General features: G+C 39.3%; 2 protein-coding genes across 3 annotated transcripts; both read right to left on the bottom strand.

Annotated features, from left to right (window-relative positions):
- Positions 1–6,767: 6,767 nt before the first annotated feature.
- Positions 6,768–14,217, bottom strand: LOC119724458. Its single transcript, XM_038195521.1, has 4 exons — positions 13,789–14,217; positions 10,392–10,606; positions 9,254–9,498; positions 6,768–8,448 (listed from the first exon to the last, which is right to left on the bottom strand). The coding sequence occupies exons 2-4, from the start codon at positions 10,589–10,591 to the stop codon at positions 8,123–8,125; spliced, it is 771 nt and encodes a 256-aa protein (XP_038051449.1). The 5' UTR covers positions 10,592–10,606; positions 13,789–14,217; the 3' UTR covers positions 6,768–8,122.
- An 884-nt stretch (positions 14,218–15,101) lies between these two features.
- LOC119724468 lies at positions 15,102–23,116 on the bottom strand. Of its 2 annotated transcripts, none has more exons than XM_038195530.1 (5): positions 22,909–23,116; positions 21,827–21,899; positions 18,338–18,555; positions 17,608–17,852; positions 15,102–17,053 (listed from the first exon to the last, which is right to left on the bottom strand). In XM_038195530.1, exons 3-5 carry the CDS (start codon positions 18,547–18,549, stop codon positions 16,761–16,763), a joined length of 750 nt encoding a protein of 249 aa, XP_038051458.1. In that variant the 5' UTR covers positions 18,550–18,555; positions 21,827–21,899; positions 22,909–23,116; the 3' UTR covers positions 15,102–16,760. The 2 variants fall into 2 exon arrangements, with proteins under 2 accessions (XP_038051458.1, XP_038051466.1); XM_038195538.1 differs by lacking the exon at positions 22,909–23,116 and having other exon boundaries at positions 15,102–16,775; positions 16,830–17,053; positions 21,827–22,091.
- Positions 23,117–24,904: the final 1,788 nt, after the last annotated feature.

Below are 24,904 nucleotides of genomic sequence, written 5' to 3'. Positions count from 1 at the left end.
TCGTCAAATTCAAAACAGTACATGACGCAGTACCAACTCGTCGTTGAATTTCAAGTGTTCTAAATAAAAGCGCTGAATATTAATTATCATCTCGTTCTTTAAAGTTTGTAATAAGCAATTAGCAGTTAATAAAACCTATATTATACTCGGAAATAATCGAACGCTATCCGATTGTCGACGAAATGAAGTCGGCAAACCTCGGACATTTTCGGAAAAAGGAGGAATTCCTCCCGTTTTAGTCACGTGACGATATTTGTAAAATAATGTATTATTGACGGCTACCTGATCTAGATTCATCAGGAATAGTCAGAATCTTTTGGTCTGGGAACCAGACTAATGCCATATATCGAACAAAGAAATTGGATCCATGCCAAATATCTTTAGTCACAATGTATATGATGAAATATCTTCGGTCATGATGAAATCTCGAACTTGAAACGGTGAAAAATGTCAAATCATCCTCGGCTGCTGAAAAAAATAATTTACAGGGGTCAAATAAAGCCCACGACCCGACCCCCCATGTGCGACAATGGTTTGTTCTGATGGATACCTGGAGAGCAAATGGAATCGTCCACAAAAGACCTTTTATTCATTGGAAATATCCAAGTTCAGCGAAGCTACAAAGCTGCAAAGTTCACGGTTTGTGATGTAAACACTACACAGCTACACTTCACGGTGCACCGTGTTATCAACGTCAACGCCAAGGACATTAAATACCAGTGCAGCCTGGGATGTGGACAAATATTTGCTGAAGACAAACATCACAAGTTATGATTATGAAATTGCACTTAATTGTGATAGGAGATTTCCAATGGAAAAATACAGTCATAACAGTCTTCTGCCATTTTCGCACATTGTCAAATTAACTGCCTCTGGGATATTTATACAGTATATTCAAGGAAAACGAATGACAAAGAAATTCTTGTGAACATTGCCGGATAGACAGATAGCTTAAAGACCACCTGACAGAACAGGACTACAAAATTACACTTTTACTGAATTAAAACAGATATCAGTAAACGAAAGCTTTGCAGAACACGAGTGGATAAATTCCCGTATTAAGACCTAAATTTTATTTGTTCGTAGCAGTTGTTACTATAGGCCTTCTGAAAAATATAAATTAATTATAGTATAATATCGAAAAAAATAACGGACAAAGCATCGACAAATTAAAAAAAAAAAAGGAAAAGAGGCCTACATGTATCGTTTTATTTTGACTGGACTTACCGTTCTTTCTGTGCGAATCGTGTCGTTAACGTTGAGTGTGAAGGATGAAGGCGACCGCTAAATTTGGGCCAAGACTTAGTGTTAAAAACAATATTTTTAATCGAGGAAGACACAATAGTTGGTATATTTTGAGCTAACGCGCTTTTCTTGCCCGAAATTTAAAGTCCGTGTTTCAGCAGCGACTGTGTCGACATGTGTGTGTGGTCGTGAACTCGGGTTGAACTGATTACTGCGCGCCGGCGCGCCGTTTGTGGGACAAAAAAAATGAATGAAATATGCACCGATTGGCGCTGGCCAATCAGAGATCGAACTACAGCACCGCGTATTTTTTCCTGCAGCATACATCGTATTTTAACCAATCACATCACGCGCCCTAACATGAATATTTATCACGCTGTGTTGATATGTGAGACTTAGGTTCTCCCTTCAATTAAACTGATCCCAACCAACACAGATCTTGTATGAAAATGGAGATAGGTGGTTTCGATTCACATCTCTTGCGATCCATAGTTCATTCCACTATATCCACTAGGCCACTGTGGCAGCTCGATGAAAGCCGTTATTTAAATGCTTTACTGAAATGTGCATGACTGAGTGATAGCAATGGTGTGACGTCATAGTTATTTTCTTATGAATAAACACCGGCTCCGCCCACCGACTCAGATTCAGACACATCTGCACCTGCGCATGAGCTGAAGTACATTTGTACAACCTTCGAGGGCATTATGGAAAAGTGCCGTATGGCCTATGAAAGAGTACCCTGGCAAAGACACAAAAGGATAGTACCGTGTACACTTTTATTCACCAGAAGTTATGCATACACTTTTACTACAGAAAACGGAAATCGTTTCCAGTTTTCGTTTATGCGTCTAAAAAACGAAAACAGAATAAACAAAATTGTTTTACCTTTTACCATTTTTGAATCTGTAAATAGAAAAATAAAAAAAGCAAACCCTTTTCCAATTTTTGAACAGAAAAATGAAAAAGCAAATGCTTTATTAATTTTTCGTTTTGAATTTTTAAACAGAAAAATGAAAAAGCAAACCCTTAACCCATTTTTGTTTTCGAGTTTTTGAAAAGAAAAAAGAAAAAACCAACCCCTTATCAATTTTTGGTTTTGAATTTTTGAAAAGAAAAAAGAAAAAGACAACCCTTTACCAATTTCCGTATTTGAATTTTTGAAAAGAAAAAAGAAAAAGCCAACCCTTTACCAATTTTTGTTTTTGAATTTTTGAAAAGAAAAAAGAAAAAGCAACCCCTTTACCAGTTTTTGTTTTGAAATTTTTGAACCAAAAAAAGAAAAAGCAAACCCTTTCCCCGTATTTGTTTTGAAATTTTTAAACCAAAAAGAAAAGAAAAAGCAAACCCTTTACCAGTTACCGTTTTTTTTTTATTTTAAAGAGAAAAAAAGGAAAAGCAAACCCTCTACCGCACACCGTTTTGGAGTCTGTGTTTAGAAAAAGAGACAACGCATCGAGTTACAGCATTCCGTTTTTGATGCGTATAAAACAAAATCATCAATCGTTTTCCTTTGTATACAGTTAACATTATGTAAATAAACGCAGCACACTCATGTTTGTTTCATTTTATTCCACTGAAACACAAACAACTAAAAGCTAAGACAACATTTTCTTTGCCAAAACAAACACGAAAAAGGGTAACAGGAAAAGGAAAAACGAAACCTGGCTGCCAGTCATTCAGCTCTCGTAAAAGTATCATAGGCGGGCCCAGGTTCATTAAATTTGGTTCGCAAAAACAAAATGAAAGTCCCTTTTTTAGAGAGTTGCAAACGCCCAAAATCGGAATAAAGTAGTTTTTGTTAAAACAAAACAGTTTAGAAAAAAAAATACGCTTTTGAATAGCAGGGATTTCCATTTGAAATAAAAGCATGTGTGTGAAGCTGCGATTTGAAGGATTGGAAAGGTTGATGAAGCCAGGCCATCGTTGTTTATTGAACGTAGAGAAAAGGATTATATTGAAGACGGGTATTTTTTTCTTTAAATTTAAAAGAGGATCCTCTATTTGCAAGTGAAGTAGACGTTGTCTCAGTTCTTTCTTCTCTAGCTTTTGGCTTAATTCGTCTCAGGCTCTACATTTTTAGAAGTCTTGGGTGGACAAACCAATTCTACTTTACTTCGACGTGCCACTAAATTAATGAGAATTAAGTCGTCCTTAAAGGAGTCCGGCTAGGAGTCAGGAGGCAGCCTAGCGTTTTTCTTGCTTTCCACCGCTGTTATCCGGGTTCGAATCCGACCTGGCCGGGCCACTATTTTTGTGGAATGAGTTTCCGACGGAAGTCCCTGCCTGATTCCGTGGCAGGTTCTATCCAAAAAAAAAAATCAAACAAATTCCTAAAAAATAATTCGACCCCCCCCCTGCTGTGACACCCCTAAAAATTATACTGGTATAATGTCCGCCTGTTCAAAATCCAGCACACCATTCTGCAATCTAGTGTTAATAATCGTCGAATTTGAACAGCGCAGCGCCCCCCATTGAAATGTGGTACCCCCCCCCCCCCCCCAGTTTTTGATTTTACGGATGCCAAGCGTCCGGAGAAAAAAAAAACTGTGTACATTTTCAGATTTTTTTTGCTGATGAACCCCCCCCCCCCGGTGAAAATTCCTGGTTCCGCCCCTGCGTGGGTTACCCCTGCCTGAATATTATTTTGGTTTTTTTCCCTCCCACCGCTAAAGCTGTGATTTCTTCTCATTGTCCCCTCTCTTCTGCTTTTGCAAACTACAGTGCCTATGGCGTTTTTGTGAATTCAACAAAATATTCGACATCTTAAAATCTACTGAATTATGTATGGGTCAGAATTAAGGGGACGCTTTGTGTGAGAAACACATTCCTTAGTCACAAACGACACTGCACAACAATGACAAACTTCCGAAATATATAACCTTAAAAATTTCCCCTTTATTGCTGGCCTCGTCACCCAGTGGTGGCGAAGCCTAATTCCTTCGAACGTAAACCAGACAAAAACAACCTCACTCCAAATGTTCCATACATCGGTGAATACAAACAATTAATATTGGAATACACCAAACAAAGTTGCTGACAATATTCCACTTAGCAGCTACACTAATATTGGAACCTACAATCCCGTTACTAAACGTTTTTAGTGAAGAAATTTGGAACTGCAAAAAAGACACACAAGTTCCCATCCCTTATAAAATCAATCAAAGAGAATTATACAAATTAGTGGAAATACCACCAACAGTCTCCATGAACCAGCTGCCTTGAAAAACCCGAATAAAAGCATCTGCTTAAACATGCAACTATAAAGATAAGTCATGATGCAAAATGAACGTATACATGCTCTATCCGTACAAACAAAAACATTATTCAGATTTGACAAGAAACCAGTAAAATTTGACCAGCCGGTCAAAAATCAGTCAATCTGAATTGATTTTTCCAGTCTGTATTATTTAATTTAGAAAAACAGTTATGCAAATAACTGAAATTGTAGTCAAATCCAACTACTTTTTCCAGTCATAGTATGAAACTTTAATTATTGCTCAACCAAATTTTAATCAATCAAGTTTTAATACACAGGAAAACCAGTCAATATTTTGACTAAGTTGTTTTTAAAGTAAAATATGCGATACACAAAATTCTAAAAGGCATTAGGTATAACACCATACAATCTCATCCAAAAATACGAATGACAACAAGTATTGATAAAGTTGGAAAAATACACACATACAAAATTCAGTACACAAAGGCAATGAGTCGATGGATATAGTGCGGATTAATCATGTCTCTTTGCCCATAAAGAGTAAACACAAATATAGTAACAATGCAGAGCAGCTTAAGTTGACGTACACCGCGGCACTGGCGGTGTTCGCAATTCCTCTGTTAGTAATTATAACCAACTAACATACATGGTTTGCATAGATGAATACGAGTAAAATTAATTAAGTAATGACATTTGGCCACAGACTCCGAATATGAGGTACTGTGATCCTGATAACAGTCACCACTATTGCCAAACTTGCAATCCCCGGATAAACAAGGGACACCCACTTTTTCTTTGGCTTTACCATCTATAGCAAAGTGAGTGGCGCTTTTAAGTAGGCATATACTGAAGCTTTACATGTTGGCTATCATTAAAAACACTGATCACAGTATATTGGTGAAACAAAAACTTCTCCTGCCACCCGGACAGGGCGAGTAATAAAAAACCCAAACCCAAATGTCAGGACCAATCTTTGAATGAAGTTTTGCCTCCACCACTTTCAAAATCTAGGATATAAAGCCACGGTCTTTAAACTTTCTTTCAGTTTAAGAATCATTCGAATCACTTATGTACTTTTCAAAATACGAAATGTTGCACACATTTATAGGGATGTATATTGTTTTCGTTTTGCTGAAAGAACACTTTTACCTTTTTGTGAAACTTTTAATCAGTATTTGTGTTTAAAATTCCGTAACTTGAAAAGTATAGTGATTAGATTCTTGAAAAGTATAGTGATTAGATTCTTGCACTAATAGAAAGCTTTAATGGCTGTGCTTTCATGTCCTAAAAACAACTTTGGTTAACATAACCAATTGGTTGAAATAACCAACAATTAATTGGTTAATATTTGTTCAACCAATCGATTGGTTGGATATATATACCAATTGTTGCTATTTCAACCAATGATTGGTTAAGTTAACTAGTCTTTTTTTTTTAGTGCTAAGGGCAAAATTTCATTAAAATTGGTCCTGACATATCATTTGGGTTTCGTATGTTTTTTTTACTCGCCCTATGCATTACAAAAAATAGCAACCTCAATTAAAACTTGCTCAAGGGCTCTTCGAAAATGGTATCTACCAACCGTATATGAAAACACGTAATATGGGTCAGGTGATTGTAAATCACTAATAAAGTCATCACGAGGCTTTTCGAAAAAAAAAATTGCAGTGAATCTGTAAGTTAATGCAGCTTCAATGTTATTTACAACATTTTTATTAACAGTCGCACCGTCATCATCTTCACGTCAACAAGTCTGTGAAAGCACTAACTGTATGGTTTCAGCTGAAGCAAAATAGAGTTTGGCACAGATAAACAATGCTACTATAATAGTCAAAAGTTGATGTTGTTTAAAGTTTGCAAAAAAGTAGCAAAATACAGAGTATATAGGCTTACATGCGCCATGGCAAAACGGGGCCTAAAATGAACAGCTTTCGTTGCAACAGTTATGTAAAATAAAAATTAATAAATGGTACTGACAAGTCAAACGTGAATGACCACCTTGCAGAATAGTGGGAGCAAGGTGGCCGAACTTTTTACGGATAGTTACCAGACCGAAAATGTGCAGTGACGGCATGATGTTGCATTGCATTGTGGGACAGTTTGCAGTGCAAACAATTAATCCCTGCAATGGACCGATCCAGTAAGCCCCTCCCACTGCGCACGTGGGCAAATTAACACGTGTTCCTCTCCAATGCCACGCTGCATTTTTCTTCCGCGCGCATCATACGCGCGTGCACGCATGTCGGACTTTTGTGCGCGCATGTCGGACTTTTGTGCGCGCATGTTGGACATAAATCACGGCTGTGATTGGTCAGAACACCATGGGGCGGTGCTTACTGGATCGGTCCATTTTCACAGTTCTTTCTATCTATCCGTAAAAGGGTCGAAGTTTGAAGATGTTTGATTCACAAGATTAAGGCCGGTTAAAGGGTCTAATTTTCTTGAATACAAAATGGAAAATATCTTGCTTTTGTTAACAGAAGAATTAAATCATGAGCTTGGGGGGAATCACGGTTCAAAGTTGAATCTTTAGCTCAAACGCGGTGAAGAGGGTGTGACGTGATCGTTACCTCATAAAGCATTATACAATTGCAACAGAATACTTTTGCTGAGTTGAAAACATCGCAAATACAACGATTGTCCTGTTGCACATTCTTTGGTTACGTAAAAAATATGCTGAAAACAAATATGTGTACAATCGTCATACATGGTTTGTATAGCATACAATACAATCGTTACATGCATGTATTACACCTAATCCAACACTCTCTTGAAACAACGTTAGTCGGGCATAACAATGCTGCGTTCAAATCATTTTAACTGTACATGTGCGCCGAATATTTCCGAGAAAACGTCCGTCGCACCGAGCTGAGCTTGGCAGAAAACGCCGAAGCCGTACACTGCAAAAATTGTGTTATTAATAAGTAATTAAACACTTTCTTGCTATCAGTTTGTTAACATTTTTGATAGGCATGTTAGAGTATTAAGGATGGAAAGTGTTAAGTAATTTAACATTGATGTTTAGGAATTGGACACATAATGTTTAGCTTCTAAACATGTTTACAAAGTGATAGCAAGATTGTGTTTAATTGCTAAACACAGTTTTTAGAGTGTAAACAAGGAATTTCTGCAATTTCACACACAATTTCATTTGGTGGTTTAAGAAAATATTCCTCTTCGTGTAACAAATTTGATTAAAATACGAAATATTCACTGTTGTAAATAAATACATTCCACATGCCTCATATTTACAAAAGTAATTATGTACACTCGTTTGCATTGTTTGGCATTTGTTTTTGTTGCATAGTAAAGAGTTTGTCTGTCGTCCAGACCATACTCTCCTGACTATTTGCAAAATCCTCAGACATAATAGTCAGTATATGCTGGTCGAAATAGGAGGGCGCTATAGTTGATAAACACGTTTGGCATTTACTCAAATTAAAAATTAAAACGCCTTCCTATTGCGTCCTCCATCATCTCAAGGATGCTGGGCCTAATAATGACGTCATGCTTTGTTTACATGTGCGCTTCCTGATGGGAGCCAAAACCACCAAGCTTCCAAAGGGAAGTGAACAAGTTAAAAAAAAACAGTGACGTCATCATACCTCGTCTCTCTTAACTTCAATACGGAAAGACAATAGCCTGAAGCTATAGACTCTAGACAGTCGTCTCCAGTATCCCCCCACTCGAGCTACCAGTGCCACGTCCCCGCCCACTCTGAAGCCTCACGTTCTTGGATCTGCGGTAGTAGACGAACATCCCCACGACCGTGACGTTCACGGTCAACGCGACCACGATAACACTGACTACTGTCTCCAGTGTTCCCCATCCGCCACCATGCTTGCCCCCTGACGACTCGACCAACTTCGGCTCGTTGGGAACTTTTTGACTGCCACCTGCCGCCCCGTTCGTTCCTTCTTCGGGCAGAGGAGTGCTAGATTTCTTCCATTTTGTGAGCTGAGGCGATCCGATCGAGGGATTTTCTGTAAAACATTAAGAGATAATAAAAATGGTCAGTGTTATTCTATTTTTGTACCGAAACTGTGACGATTCTTCAAAAGTGTCGCTGCAGCTCGCAAGGCTGAAGAAACCTATGAAGTCGATGGAGGCTCAACGGTTCAGTTTTTACTATAGTAGTAGGGAGGAGATCGAGATGAGACCACAATGGGAGCAATAGTTACTTGGGTGGGATTCGAACCGGTAGTAGAGTTAAAGGCTACCAACCTTATAATTTTTGACGACGATGACGACCTGTGCCTCTTCAGTTAGTCCTGCCCTTTGATGTTTTGACCAATTACAACCGTGATTAATGTATGACATGCATGGCATGCGTGCGCAGAATGTCTGACATACGTGTATTAGCATGACACGCACCAACCTCGTGCCCCATAGAGTTGTACGATCTTGCTGCGCCATGTTGTTTCCCATCATGCCTTGCGCGATCGTTAGTGTAAGGAACGCAGGAACGCGACCGCGACCCTGGAGTCGAGGCTGGACACGCGCGTCAGGCTACCTAATGCATGTGTAGCGTGAATATCCGACTCCGTGAAATGTGAACTCATTGGTAGTATTGCGCATGCGTAAGTACGATATATGCAATTTTTAAGATTATAATAGGAGAGTTACTTGTCACGTGCGAGGGATTAACCAATAATAGGGAAAAGGGGGCCGATTTTAATAGGAGTCGGATTTTCACAAAACACCTGCATTGTGACGCACGTGGGCGGGGTTTAAGCAGTCTGGTCTACGTCTGTGGTCTGTACCCGACAAAGCTTTGGTATCGCTAACCTGGCGGGATTGGAGTCGGGTTGACCGGGGCTTTGGTGGGATCACACGGGTCCATCATGGCGGAGATACTGGGGAACTCATCAGGGTCGCCTGGCAGTCTACAGTCGTGCAACATCTCGTCTAGAACGCATCCAGCTACGGCACACTCAGTGGCCGAACAGTTGGTGTCGTGGTACTTCATGCACGGTTGGAGCTGACGAACGCCTGATGCGCACTGCGTGCAAGGCAGGCAGACGTAGTACTGACTGTAATCACAAGGGACCACAGAGACTAATTCATGAGTAAGAAAAAAATATCATCTTTAATACTTGGCCTTTTTTTGCCCATGGCTCTACAGAGACTTACAAATGGGCAATTTGATAAGCACAGAAGATCGCAGTTGACCAGCAAAAAAGGTGGCGGCCAAAACTGTCACTGACAACAAAGCTCGACAACAAAGGTATGAAATTGGGTTAGCTCAATAGCACATTATGAATATCAATCACAGTGCTTCCTCCCTTAAATCTGATTGGTCATGCCATCAGGTACGCGTGACAATCTTAAACTTGACCCAAAGTTCATTGAAGGTGGATCAAACTTAGTCTGGTTCCCTGACCCTATATAATCCTTTGGATTTCAAAAATAGGAGGGCCGGGAACAGTCTAGATCAAACTGGGCAGCAATTACTTTTTTTTAACCACGTATGGTGACTATGGTCAATTACCATAGTGCGCATGCGTAAGTTGGTAAAGGAATGGTTCTCGGAATTCCCTTTTTGAAAAAAAAATCTTCCAAAGCCAAGAGTAACTAAAAAGTTAAATTCACTTCATCGATCAGTACGGAATTTGATTACACACAATAAGGAAAGAAACTTTACTTATCGGGGAAAACAATAAAAATGTACAATTCCTGGAACTGAATCGTGTCACAGACAACATTGCAACATTGTGCCCAGTGTTCTAGCCTACGTATAGAAGTCCACAATTCTGCCATGATCTCCGACGGAAAGTAACATTATTTCAAAACACAAGATAAATGTATTTGAATGCAATCACGTGACATGTGTCACACATGCATATTAAGGTAATTGACTTTACTAGCCTGCAAAAAGGCAGAAAATGGGTCATGACGTGTACGGATCGAGAAAGCTGAAACTCACATCGTTTTTCCTTTTTTCATCTCCCGTTCGTAGTATTTCTCGCCAGGACTGCGATCGGAGTCCTTCACAACCATGACGTACTCGGTGTATTTCTTGCAAGCGGACCATTTCTTGAAAATTGCCGGTTTTTCGCTCCCAGCCTGGACGCTCAGCACATCGCAGGAAATCAGGAGGATGGCGAGTACGGGAAGTAGTTTCATTGGTACCAAGTTTTTCTTCAAATACACAAGACCAAAAGAAGTTGTTAAGTATCACTCAAACACACTTGGTGATATTTATTGTCCGCTTCATGCAACTTTAGCAGAAAACATTATTGCTATAACAAATTTGAGTGGCAGGCAAAATGGCTAACTTTATGCACACTGCAATGCATTTTACTGATGTTTTACTAAGTAGCAAAACTGCGTAAATAAAACGTTCTTATATTAGCTATTTTGTGAGCTATTTTTGTGAGCTGTCGATGTCGTGCAGCGAGATTTATAATCATGTAAAAAAAAGTCTCTAAAAAGAACGACCTTTAAAATCCTCTATATTTGTTCTGTTTCTATTAATATCAAACCTAGTACAATTTAAATGTATGCATTTTTTAGTCAGCAAAAATTCCTGAAAGTCCGGTGACTTCTCAAACACTCTTGTATGTACTTCTCCGGTTGAACTTGGCAACCAAGTTTATTATTCATTTGGTTAAAAAATGGCAGGTTAAATAATTATGCGCTCGCCCACACGCTGGAAAAATAACCCCACAAGTAATTTAATTCATTCCCCTTTTACAATTTGCATGATGGCGAAATGTTGTACGGGAGGCCTACACGGGCATAGACTTGGTGCCAAGTCGGTAATTGTTTGCGCATACGGTACCGGTTACAACAGGCTCCACGCAGGCAAAATGTACAATGTATGTCCACTCCCAACCCGGCCGATTACGTACTAGTCTTATACCAGCTGTACCGATGGAGTTCGACTGAAGTTCACGGACAAGATACGGCTATATCTAACGACTTGTCAGCAAGTCTAACACGGGCTCAACCTTGCACCGCATGCTTTGTACGCGTACGCCTCGACTCACAGTGCAGAGCAACGGTGAGGAATTTCGCAATCACGTACAAGGGGAATTCCCTGTAATTCATTGCACAATGTGGATGAGCGCATCCAACAGACTTGGTGTTGTGCCAAGTTCGGTACAGGGTGGTACTACATGTACTGCAGAACAAATTCTCGAAATTACCATCGCGCGTGCACGTGATTCTTGGGTCGTGGAATGGTGAGGTATTAGGGTTGTCATAGGAACGGAAGCGAACCAGTTCACTGGGTTCATGTGTAATTTCTCTTTAAATTTTTTCAAAAATTAATTAAAAGAACAAAGTACTGTAAAGACATGATACAAGTTTCTTTCAACAGAACGGTGCAAAAATGCATTGCATTTCCTGCAAGGAAGACTAGAATACAGTAATTCCGTTCAAATGATAAATGAATAGTTTTGAGTAAATTGATACAATCTCACCAGGAACTCAATTAGTCTCAAAAATTAAAAAAATACCAGGGATCAAATAATATCACGAAAGTGAAGAACATTAATTGTAACAAAATGAGATGCGTGAGTGGAAGTTTTGGGTTTTTGTTGGAATTGTATCTTACGACGTAATTGTTGTACCTCTTTTCTTGTCAGTATTTCCATGCGATTTAGGTTTAATTGGCTCACTAAAATACCAACTGAAATTGTGATTTAAGCTCCGTCAGTCAGTGGTGAGAATAAACGTGTCACGTCACGGACCCGTATCATATACCATAACTGAATACAATATACAGGGTCACCCCCCCCCCAAAAAAAAGTTGTGCAAGCAGATATCATTAAATTTCTGAAAAGTACCTAACATGAGTATTTCATTTTGATGGAGCATATTAATTTTACTTTTGTGTTTAATCAGTGAAAATGTCATGGAAAACCATTCATGCAAACCAGAGCTGTAACATGTGTATCTAATTTTGTTACAATTGATGTACTTCACTTAGTTATATTATTTCGATTCCATGTATTTTCTTCTTTTTTGACTAATAGAGTTTCTGATGATTTTTTTGCATCTATTTCAGCTGCTTATTCTCAAACTCCACCTATTCCATGGGAATTACAATGGCATTGGAATTCGCTCAAACGGCACTCGATCTGCATTGGGTCTTTTCAGATCACATTGGAACGTGTGAAAAAAACACATTGCCAATTCTATGTCTGGTTTGCATGAATGGATTTTCAACAAATTTTCGCTGTGATTATGCCCATACACAAGAGTACAAACAAATGAAAATGAAATGCTGATGTTGGATACTTTGAAATTGAAAGGTATCTGCTTGCCAAACTTTTGGGGGGTCATGCACCGTGTACTGATTGTGTCCTTTTATTTGTGCGTGCGCGTGTTGTGTCAACACCGACCGAGCAAAGTGCCTGGGACTCGTACTCAGTTGATTGTTCGGTCGGTGTTGACTCATAGTCACGAGAATCGAACAAAAGAGTTTAAACCAAGGTCAGATGACGTGATGGAAAATTGCCCCTCTAAAGGTATGCGTTCTGTTACTGAATGTAAACAATAACAAACACGCAGGGCCTACATGTGCTCCTTCGTACTTCGATCATCGAAGGCAAAAGGCCATTTAAAACGGAATTTTAAAACAAGACTTGTGACTTCGTGTTTATAAAAAGGCTTAGAAAAAAGGGCACACGTGATTGTTCAGATATTGTCAAATAATATAAAAATTATAGGAATCATGATGGCGCTTGCGTGGAAAAGTATAAGCTAGAAAAATACAGAACTGTCACAAGGCTATTTCACCAAAACTTAAAGAAAAGAAAAATCAGTATACATTTAACAAAAAAAACTGCACAGGAAACTTTACGAATATTTCAGATAAACAGACTGACAAACCGGCCGACCAAAGTGAATGAAAACCTAGAAATAATCTCCTCTAACATGAAGGAATGTGTGGCTGCAAATGAATATACCACGTGGATAACTACAGTGCAGTTTTATAATGCAGTATTTACTTGTGTTGTGAGCATTGTGACCCGAATATCAATAATCATTCTGACATGTAAACTAGCCTATATACTGATTATGGATAAAAAAGAAAGAAATATATTCAGTGCATGGGTCAAAAGAACAGTTGTTAGTTAATAAAATGGTTTGTTTTCACCCATTATTATTAATGTTATCGGTCTCAGCAGTGGGTTTTTTTGGGGGGTGGGTGGGTTTTTTTTGGGGGGGGGGGGTTGGGAGGGTGGGGTTTGAAGTGGGATGGCTCTCGAACTGAAATCAAAATTACGAAAACTAAAATGACAGGATCAGGCCTAGATGGCAAGACAACAAAATACAAAACACGGATTTACTGAGGGAAATACTGGACTTACCAAAACGCCGCAGTCCACGTGTGAAGTGTAGGCCTAGATACCACGTTTTAGTCAACGATCACTAAATGGACGACTGTGAAAAAAATATCGCAGATTAAGACGTGAATATTGTAGACACTTGGAAAAGATCACAATTCTTTGGACTGAAAATGAGGATATAATCATCCCGTATTTGTTCCGGAGCCAATTAACAAGAAAACACACGTGTGTGCATTATACGAAGCCAAAAGGAAGTGCTGTGGAAGTATGAATGAACCAGGTACGAGGCTAATTATGCAGACCATCTGCACAACAGGCAGACACTATGGAGAATGATTGTGCGTACTGTGACCTATGTTATGGAGAAACAAATTGGAGCGCCGCGAACTTCGGCTTCGGCCGGGATGATGAAATCTCGAACTTGAACTGAAAAAAAGTCTAGTCAGGGATCAAAATAAGCAGTAGTACCCACCCCCCACCCCCCCATCCGCGACAATGTTGTTGCCTTGAGAGCTAAATGATCTCGCCCACGACTAAATCGAATGACGTTTGACTCTATATTTACGTGCTAGTGGAAATGTACTGGTTCAATTCCATTTATTCAGCGAGTGAATCACGGATTATGTCAACAGTAAAACACACGTTCCGCCGCACCACAATGCATAGCCGGACTTTAAATACCAATTATGAATCTCGTGATTTGATCGAGTGTTTGCAACCGACCACATTACAAGATATGATTGTGTTAAGATACATGTCACTTTTGATTGGAATTTTCAAATGGCCCATCCACCCCTGGCCGGATGCGATTTTTTGCAAATTGTCTTCTAATTGGAAACAGAAGTTTTCAGCAGAAACGAATAATTCAAAAAATCGTGTGGACATTGCCATGCAGATAGATAGAAAGAAAGACAAACTGACAGAATAGGACTATAAAATTACAAATGTACTGAATTAAAACAGGCATCTTCTACTTCCTAAAACAATTGCAACATGTCTGGATCAATTTCCATAAGTCCGATTTTTTTTTTTTTATTTCAGTTTTTACTACTGAAAAACCCTGAGGACATTGGACAGACTGGCAAAAATAGATGAAGGACTCACCGTTTATTTCTTTGTACTCGTGTCGCGGTTGACTTTGAGTGTTATGACCGTAAATGGCGACAGTGGGCGATATAGCTTCGTGTCAAGTAAAAAAAAGAGATTTCTTAATAGTATTGGAACCGTCGGAAACGGAAGTTAACGCAACTTGTGTGTTCAGCCAATTAATGGGTGCTTGTAATCAGTGGTGCGCGCGGCGCGTGTGTATGACGAACAGGATACCAAGAAAGTCATATTTTGAACTTGCAAATTAATTTTATTTAGCCATGATTTACCAGGAAGTCCCCTTTGATAACCACTTATACCATTGTCCCTTTGGCATTGCACACTACCCAAGCGAACAACAGCGGCAATGACTGTTACACTTTACACTTTATTGGACCCGAAATTCCAAAAATCTTGTTAAGTTGGGATGTCGGCTGCATCGTCTTTAAGCCACCTTCCAAACATTTGTAAGAAAAAAAAATGTGCGTGCGTTTTCAAACTGTTTTGTGCTCGTTGTGTAATTGGGCCTTTAACTTATATGAGAATAATTAATTAAGGGCTTGATACCAATTGGACTGAAACGCAAAAAAAAAGGATAGAGTGAAGAGGCATTATTTTTTTTATAAATAATAATCAAAATGTACAAATACAAAATTTATACAGTCCGACATTTCAAGCCAAATGAAAAAAAATTGAAGCTGTTAAACATGAAAAATTGTTTAAATATTTCAAAATAATACAGAGCAAAACACAAGGCAGGCAGTATGGCAAAAAATTTGTACAGAACGTAGCCCAATAATGCTCATTTAAATAATAATGCATAAACAGTACTGACCTAATAACGTAATGACCGCGTTGCATATTGGGAGCTCGTTGATAGACCTCTCATGGATCACTTAAATACCTTTTTTCTGAGTTGATTTACTTTAACTTAATTGTTCATCTTTGGTTACATGGAAAATTCTGAATATGGCTATGTACAAAGCAATCTGCTTAATATATCCACTTATTATATAACACCTGCTAGACTCTTGTGTAACAAAGTTGCGCATACAAAATGTGGTGTTTGAATTACACAAGAATTCCGTTCCACTGATAAGCGACAGAAATCAAATTTATGCGCGACTCAGTTCATTCTGGCTCTATCATGATTCCAAAACAATTATCTTCTTGTCTTTTTAAACTTTTAAATATACTGAATAAATACATTAGAAAAGTATATAAATATGTATACCAAAACTTGCATTGATAGGCAGTTAATAATAATAATAATTATTATGTACATTGCATTACGTTTAAGCATACTCTCCCTGTGATATGTCAAGTTAAATACAAAATGTACAGTCATTTCTGATTGAGGCATCGAAAACAACAAACTCAACCCATATTAAGCTGTGGAATATTTACTTTCTAAATATGTTGACATACAATATACTTAAGGCGCAACTATTTGTGCATAATGGCGCAAAAGCCACCCCCCCCCCCAAAAAAAATGGGTTTTTTTTCAGAGGATAGAACACGTGCAAAATCGAAAAACAAAAGACAATTTTTTTTCCAGTTTGGATAAAACATACAAATCGAACATCCGTTCGGAGAAACATGGAGCTTAAAGAGCATGGATAGAGCAAGGCTAGAAGAAGGCTTAAGGAAGGCTATGAAAACCAAAAATCATGGCACAGACTCAGTGTTCACTCACGGCCTTGACGATATTCACGAGGAAGCCATTTTGGTCGTGTTCCCTGAATCATCCTGAATGTATTTTCGAAATTGTAAGCTGTTGAATGGGATGGTGCCATACTATTTATTCGTTCCAAGGTTAAGCCTCACTTTTAATTTAATTGATAGCACCTCATTATTAGCTTATATTTGTGGAAGCTATTATACAAGGTTTGATTATTATCCTTATACTATACAGGTGTTTCCTTTATCGGCATCCCACTCAAACTGAGATCGTCGCCCCGCCCACTTTGAGCCACCTTCTCGAGCTGGCGCCTGGGTCTACGATAGTGGACGAAGATTCCTACCGCAAGAATGAGGCTAAGCAAGGCCAAGGAAACGGTTAGGACCGTTTCCAGTATTCCCCACTCCTTGCGCAGGGACGGCGATTTGGTGGCGGGCGGCTCGGTGGGAACATAGGGGTCTGTGCTTGGGGTCGATGCGGTGGATTGTACAAGTTGAGGCGGTCTATTAGAGGTATCTTCTGTAAATAAACGAAAAATAAAATAATCATCGGTAATGTTCTATTTGTTTTGCATCGAAACTAACATTTTTTTTAAAAAGGCCATGTTGTTGTGGTTTGCAAGCTTGAAGAAACCCAGAGATGAAGATGAAGAAGACTTAATTGTTCAGTTTTAAAATGGGGAGGAAAACCCGAGACTCAATGGGGAAAGGTGTGAGAGGGCGATAAGAGTAGGTCACTTTACCAACATGACTCAGTACACTTTCTTAATTGAGGAATTGCCCACTATTAAAAGATGTAATGACGACTTGTGGCATTGCCTTAATATACCGATCCACTGAGTCCCGCCCTAGACGTTTTGACCAATCACAAACGTGATTAATGGTTGACATGCGTGCGCAAAACTGCCTGACATGCGTGTATTTGCATATGACGCGCGCGTCTAGCTCATGCATTTTGCATTGGAGAGACTCACGTATTCTTGCCATGTCCATTCTGTGCGCAGTGCAGTGAGTATATATAGTACGGTTTCATGGATCAGTCTGAATGACCGTCAAAACGTTGGTGTTTCTGACCTTCTGACGGGACTGGAGTCGGGTTGACCGGGGCTTTGGTGGGATCACACGGGTCCATCATGGCGGCGATACCGGCGAAGTCGTTAGGGTCGCCTGGCAGTCTACAGGCGTGCAACATGTCGTCTAGAACGCATCCAGGTACGGCACATTCCGTGGCTGAACAGTTTGTATCCTGGTACGTCGTGCATGGTTGGAGCTGACGCACTCCTGATGCGCACTGCGTGCAGGGCAGGCAGACGTACAGCCTATAAACACAAGAGAGGTGTATTAAAAGCTCTAAAGTGTTAATCACTTTACGACATTTTGCCTTTTTTTAGCAGAGCAACTCTATTATCATCTTTACATTGCGCAATAAATACGGGCACAAGCACGGAGACAGCAATTTTGATAATCAGAAGCTGCACAGTTGCCCAGCAAAAGCAGATAGCGGCCAAAACTGTGTTGGCCGCTACCTGTTGGAGGATTCTGTAAAAAAGAAATCTGTTTTCTAGGCTGTAAAGGCATAATGTAACCACGTACGACCTAAGAATTTTGTAGTTATGAAAATGGGTTATTTAGTCATCAAGTGCGCGTGGACGCGCGGAAGGCACTTCGCGCGGATATTCAAATTACGTCAACCCAGTCCCAGAGTTCATGAGAACAAGAAACTGTCATGTCGCGCCCACGTTGTCTGACCCTATCGTAGAATTCGATCAGATAGCGTATATGGCAAACAAAAATTTCTACTTACCAGGTTTTGTTGTTTTTGTGGCGTTCGTTGTATTGCTCGCCAGGTCTGCGGTCCGACGCCTTCACGACCAAGACGTATTCGATGTCTCTTTTGCACGCAGGCCATTTTTTGAAAATGGCGGGCCTTTCACCAGCCTGGACGCCCATGACGTTCCATGAAATTAGAAAGACGATGGCGAACAGAGGAAGCAGCTTCATGATTTCTGATCCCATGGTTTTCTTCAAATGACCAAGAAAAAAAGATTATACAGCATCTGACATTGTATACACAGAAGTGAGTACACATGGAGTTAAAATACTTTTACTGACCGGAATCACAGATAGACCTTTGTTTGCCAACTTGTTTGGCACTACATGTATATGCTTTTGCCGACAATGGGTTGCAAACTATGGAAGGTCAACATCGCAAAAAAGAATACATTTCGTTTTTAATGTTTTTTAACATTGGATTGTTGAAAATACAAAATATATACCATCAAACCGTTCAAAAGAATAAAAAAGCCTCTCTCTTACATAATGACATAATAATTATCAACTTTTTTTACCCTCCCCCCCATGATCTGTTGCGTGCCAAAGTCGACAGCTTTAAGTGTAGCTGGCATCGAAAATGGCGCTCGAAGTTTACAACGATAAATAGCCAATGTAAGCCAAGATTTTCTTTTGAACTGAGTATCAATGAACTTCACACTGTATTTTTTTTACATTAGCAAAACGTATTTCACTGCGTTCAATCAATCGGCAGTGGTGAGCTAAATTTACTGCCCTATATAGCGAGTTTCATAATCACGTAAACGAATTTACATTAAATATTCTGGATGGATATCTAATACTTTTTTTCCCTGAATAAAACCTACAGTTTCCCAGAATATACCTTTTATGTATTCATTTTTGAGTCAGCAAGAATTTCTGAAAGTCCGTTGACTTTCCTAGACACTTCGTGTTGAGCTGACGCAAGTGTTTTATACAACGATGAAGGATTTCGCAATCAGGCAAATTGAGACTTGGATTAAGTCGGTAATTGACCGGGTTTAGTCCGCATGCGCCACCGCTTCAGTATACCGCGTTCTGCACCGTACTACCGAAGCCAGTGGACTACTGTCGATGCCAGGTTTCTTCCTATCCTCGGGCCTATTATGCGCATATGTCGATTCCATTTAGACATGCCGATGTAAAACACAATACATAGCGTAAGTGAGCGCTGTGCTAGTTTATATGGGGGCTGGTCGGACAAAACACGACTGTCTAACGACTTGTCCTTAAGTCTAACGCAAATTGTACAAGGGGAATCCCCTTAAATCCATTGCACAATCTCCCCTGCGCGTGGGCGAGCACACATATTGTACCTGCGGTTTTACCTGAAAAAAAACAACACCCGACTTTGTTTTGTGCCCTGGAAGTTAAACACTGGTACAGAGTCTAGTGGTACTTTAACAGAAAATTCCTATGCGTGCACGTGATTTTTGGGGTATTTAATAGTGTAAGATTTGGGTAAGGAAACGGACAGCCAAATTTCGATCCACTTCGCATCAGAAGAATTGTGTTTCTTTGTGTCCTTTAAAAAAAATAATTAACAGAAGAACTAAAAGTCGAAGAAAATTAATTAAAAGAATAAACTACTTGTAGACATATACATTTCCTTCAACAGAGCTGTGCAAAATGCATCTTCTGCAAAAAAGACTACAATAAACCTTTCAATAGTAAATGAATAGTTTTGAGCACATTTTCTCATATATTTTCCTCATAAATAGGTACGATTTCTCATATTATTTGCTTCTCACTATAACTATCTCTGATTGATACCAAAAACTCATATAGTCAAAAAGAAGAAAAATGGAATCAATTAACAAAAACAAGTGCATCAATTTTGACACAGAATACATATGGGTAGAAGTTTTGGTTTTTCGGAATAATAACAATACCGCCTTTTCCTTTGTGCCTGGCTAGCCAGCTGTTCCTTTTCTTGCCAGTACATGTATCAGTTCTGGCACACTACCAACCGCGATTATTGTCATTTCATTACTCCGCGGCTAGTTATACGTACATGTACAGTATTCAGAAAGAACACGCATGCCCGTCTTGAACTGGAGGCATGTCCCTTGCGCGTGCATGGTGTGTGCGTATTAACATAATTGACCTTATATAGAATGTCTATAGTCTGCGTGGATGGGATTATACCGTCTAGTCAGAGTCACGAGTTTTGAGTAAAGAAAAAGAGTTTAAAGGTTCAGATGAAATGCCATGGAATGTTGCCCCAAAGTTTGTGTTCGGCAACCGGATATAAACAATAACAACGAACATGCGTTCCCTTCGTGCCGCGATCAGCACGTCAAAGGCCATTTAAAAAGGAATTAAATGTAAAAACAAGACTCGTGATTTCGTGTTCATAATAATTTGCTTAGAAAAAAACACACACGTATAGGCATAGTGCTTTCGTGGAAAAATAAACGGTGGAAAAATACAGAATTACCACAAGACTATTTCAGCAAAAAAGAAACAAAAACACCTCAAACTGAATTATAAAAACTGCACAGGAAACTTGACGAACAATTTAGACAGACCATGGAGCTATGGACAGACTGAAAACCTGGCAACAAATGCTCCACAACCCGTGGCGTAAAATGAACATGACATCTGTGGCTACAAATTAAGATAGCAGGTGGTGTCCAGCTGCAGTGAAGTTTTATAATGCAGTGCTTTGATAATGACCCAATGTCAATTTCAGTATTCGATAAGTAAGCTAGTCTATTGATTGTGGATAAAAAAGATAATATAATTACATTCAGTGCATGGTTCAAAAGAGCAGTTGCAAAATAATTAAAGAGGTTATAGAATGTAATTGATGGTATATTTAACAGCATGCATCCTGGTGGGTGTTTTTTTTGGGGGGGGGGGGCTGGGGTGGGGGGGGGGAATGGGGTTGGAATAGGATGACTCTCTAACTGAGAACACAATTTTAAAAAATTATAAAATGACATTCTGACAAAAACCTCTCCCCCACCCCCCACCCCCAAATAAAAAAAAATACAATTGACACGGTTTTTCATTGAGAAAATGGACTTACCAAAACGCCACAGTCCAAGTATAAGGCCACTCAACATCAATTTTTAGGTTTATCACTCAAGATTGAAAACAAAATCGGTCGGGAAGGGAATTTTTATTTTATATATGCCACTTATTCACATTCAAAGTAAATTTAATGAGCTAGGGTTTGTGTCTAGAATTTAGAAAGGGTATTTTTTTTTAAATGAACCACACATTGCGACCGTGCCTGCAGAGTTGGTGAGAAAGTTGTCTGGAAAATACTGAGCAAAAACGTAAACCATCATAATTAATGGTATCGGTAACAGCATGCACCCATTTTTTTAGGGGTCGGCTCTCTAACTAAATACACAATTAAGTATTATAAAATTACAATCTGACAAGACCCCCCCCCCCCAAATACAAATACAAAACACACTCTGTTTTCATTGAGAAAAAATATTGGACTTACCAAAACGCCGCAGTCCACGTGTTTAAGTACAGATACCGCGTCCAGGAGAAACGTCAAAGATCGCTATACACGACTGTAAAAAAAAATGTTGCAGATAAAGGCATGTGATTATTGTAGGCACTTGGCATAGATCACACTTTTCTTGACTGAAGTAGAGAGGATCAATGCCAAATTTCTTCCGGAGCTTTTAACAAGAAAACACACGTGCATGTCTTATTCAATGATGCAAAGGGAACTGATGTGTCGTTGTAAACACTGCGATAGCACATGTAAAAGTATGAATGGACGTGTAGGTACGTCACTGTTTTGATCACGTGTCAGTGCGGTTAGGCTATTTGCATAATAAATTCACAGACCGTAGAATGATCGTGTCGCGTCTACTTACGCCATGGGGGAAAAAATTGGACCGGTGCCAAATATAGCCCAGGTCGCATGTATATAAATACGAAGAAATGTTGAAACCGTGAAAAATGTCAAATCATCCTGCTGCGTTTCAGATAATTTACAAGGGTCAAATCCCCCATCTGCGACAATGATTTGTTCTGGATACCTCTAGGGCAAATGGAATCGTCCACGGGCTTCTGAATGCACGCGCTCTGGTGGAAATGTACATGTACATGTACATGTACAAACATGTACATGTACATGTACATGTACAGTACTCGTTCAGCGAAGGTACAGAGTTCGCGGATTTCTACGTAGGCCCGCCTGATCATACGCGTTCGCGCAGGTGAAAAAAAAATGCACCTTGTTATCATAACTAAACGTCAAGGACATTAATTATTAATTTTTTTAATGAACCTCGTGATTTGCTCGTGTGTAAGCAAACGACAAAAATGACAGGATATCATTATAAAACTGTATCAAGTTATGCCACTTTTTTGATAGGATATTTCCAAAGAAAAATGCAACCCCTCACACAGCCATTTTCGCACGTTGATCTCTTGGATACGTATATAAAGCAGTATATTAGGAGAAACGAATTATCAAATTAATAAACGAACATCCTTGTGAACATTTCTAGACAGACAGACAGACAGAAAAAAAACAGAGGACCACATTTATCATATAGCTGGACTTACCGTTCATCTGTGTGACTCGTGTCGCAGGAATTATAACGGCGAATGATAAATTCGTGCCAATAAAGTGTTTAAAAAGGAGATTATTTTTACCGCAGAAGACACAATAATTATGCGCAAACGAGCATCTTTGCCTGAAATTTAAAGTCCCGCCGTGTTGACTGAATAGTTTTACGAGCAGTTCTGGTGCCGTATTATGAATGCGTGGTTCGTGTCTCGTCCACATGTGTGGGTGAACTCGGGTTGACCATGGGCGAGCTGAGCCACCTGGCCGGCGCGCAGTTGTACTTCTTTTGTCAGTGAAAAAAAATATGAATGAAACTATTAGGCCAATCATAGATCAAGCTGCAAAGCATCGCCCACCAAATCACGTTGAGACACATCTGCACATGCGCATATTTTGCATACGGTATACAAAGTACATCGAGGGCAATATTATGGAAAAGTACCTTATGGCCTATGGAAAAGTACCCTTGCAAAAAGACACAATAGGATAGTACGCATATAACACTGCAAATATGAAAACACCAACTACTTTTTGTTCGTATCTTATAGGATAGTAGGCCTAGACTGAATACGAAACGTAGGCCTAAATTGCTCAGAAACTTGGTCTATAGACCCTCACATTAACGTGCCGTGCGCGTTTATGTATTGGCAGTAAGATTTATGATGTGGCTAATTAGTGTTGTTTTATGATATTAAGATTCATAATAAAAATATAGATCATTAGTTGTTCTCGTATTGTATGTGGGTGCCTTTGTATTGGTCCGTACCAATCTTGTTTTCTGATAAAAAAATATTTTGTGACCCTAATAAAATCATAATCAATGCAATTTGACAATCAGTCGGTGTAATTAAGTAGGCAGTTGGTGTAATCGGGACAGAAAATATATCTTTGCTGGTACACATGAGCAATGCCATTTTTATGGGAAGGGGTTCGTGAAAAAGGACATTTGCACATCGGTGCTGAAATGTCGACAGGTTTTTTCCCATGACACTTGGCCGCTGTAAAAAAAAAGGGGGGGGGGCTGATGGTACCATCTTCCAACTGGGGCGCTGTTCAAACCAAATGACCATAGGTGACCCTTCGAATAGGAAAATTAGCGTGTAAAAGTCAGAGTTTTTGAAATTATTTTTGGTACATTGATTTCTTACGAAAATCACCCTCAGAAAAAAAGGCCTATATGAAATCGTTACTTACATCTCAATCTATGGAAATTGAAAAATCGCATGACGTAAAAGAGAAATAGTGTGCCAGAACTTGACCTCTCACTTCCGAAAATCTAAAATATATGTGAACAAGTGGAACCCGGAGCACTCGTACAAAGACGAACATTTATGAAACTAATTTTGTGGCGGTAAATGGGTAAAAACTGAAACTTCAATAGGAGTCTTTATAAAATGTCTCTTGGGACAAAGCAATTGGTTTGAATAAACTTGAAGGACTAATTCTCATTTACAAATAATGTATAATAAGTTGTTGATAAGAACTGCATTAAAGCATGATAATCAATCTGGAATCCATCGGATGTAGGTAGGTAAATCTTCGCGTCGTTATCCTTTTCGTTCTCACGCAATTACGCAATGTGAATACAAACGTGATCGAACAAGGAGACCTATATAGGCATACGAAAATCCGGATGTGAAAGGTCGTAAGTAAAATTCGTTTTTACCCATCTCCAACTGATTTCTCATCATTTTTTTCTTGTGGAATGTCAAGATGAAATGAATGTTTCTTGGGGTGATTAGGCCTACGGTTAGAAATAATTCTGTCAAAATTTATAGCAAGAGAAAGGGCAACCCCGTGTAAAATGCCCATAGAAAGGTCGCGGAGGGGTCCGGATGCTCAAAGACAAAATGGTGCATAGGCCTACGTACTTTCAGGCTCTATTGCCGACGGTCGCGCGAAATTCCCAAAAAGGGCTCGTACAAGAAAAGGCAGCTGGTAAAATTAAAAAGAAAGGCACTTGTTTTTTTCTCCTTCAAAGGGCTCTTAATA

The sequence above is a fragment of the Patiria miniata genome, unplaced genomic scaffold, assembly GCF_015706575.1.
Source record: "Patiria miniata isolate m_02_andy unplaced genomic scaffold, ASM1570657v1 HiC_scaffold_1, whole genome shotgun sequence".
NCBI classification, from domain to species: domain Eukaryota; kingdom Metazoa; phylum Echinodermata; class Asteroidea; order Valvatida; family Asterinidae; genus Patiria; species Patiria miniata.
The sequence above is the reverse complement of the archived record's forward strand: the minus strand, read 5'-3'. Positions and strand labels throughout refer to the sequence as shown.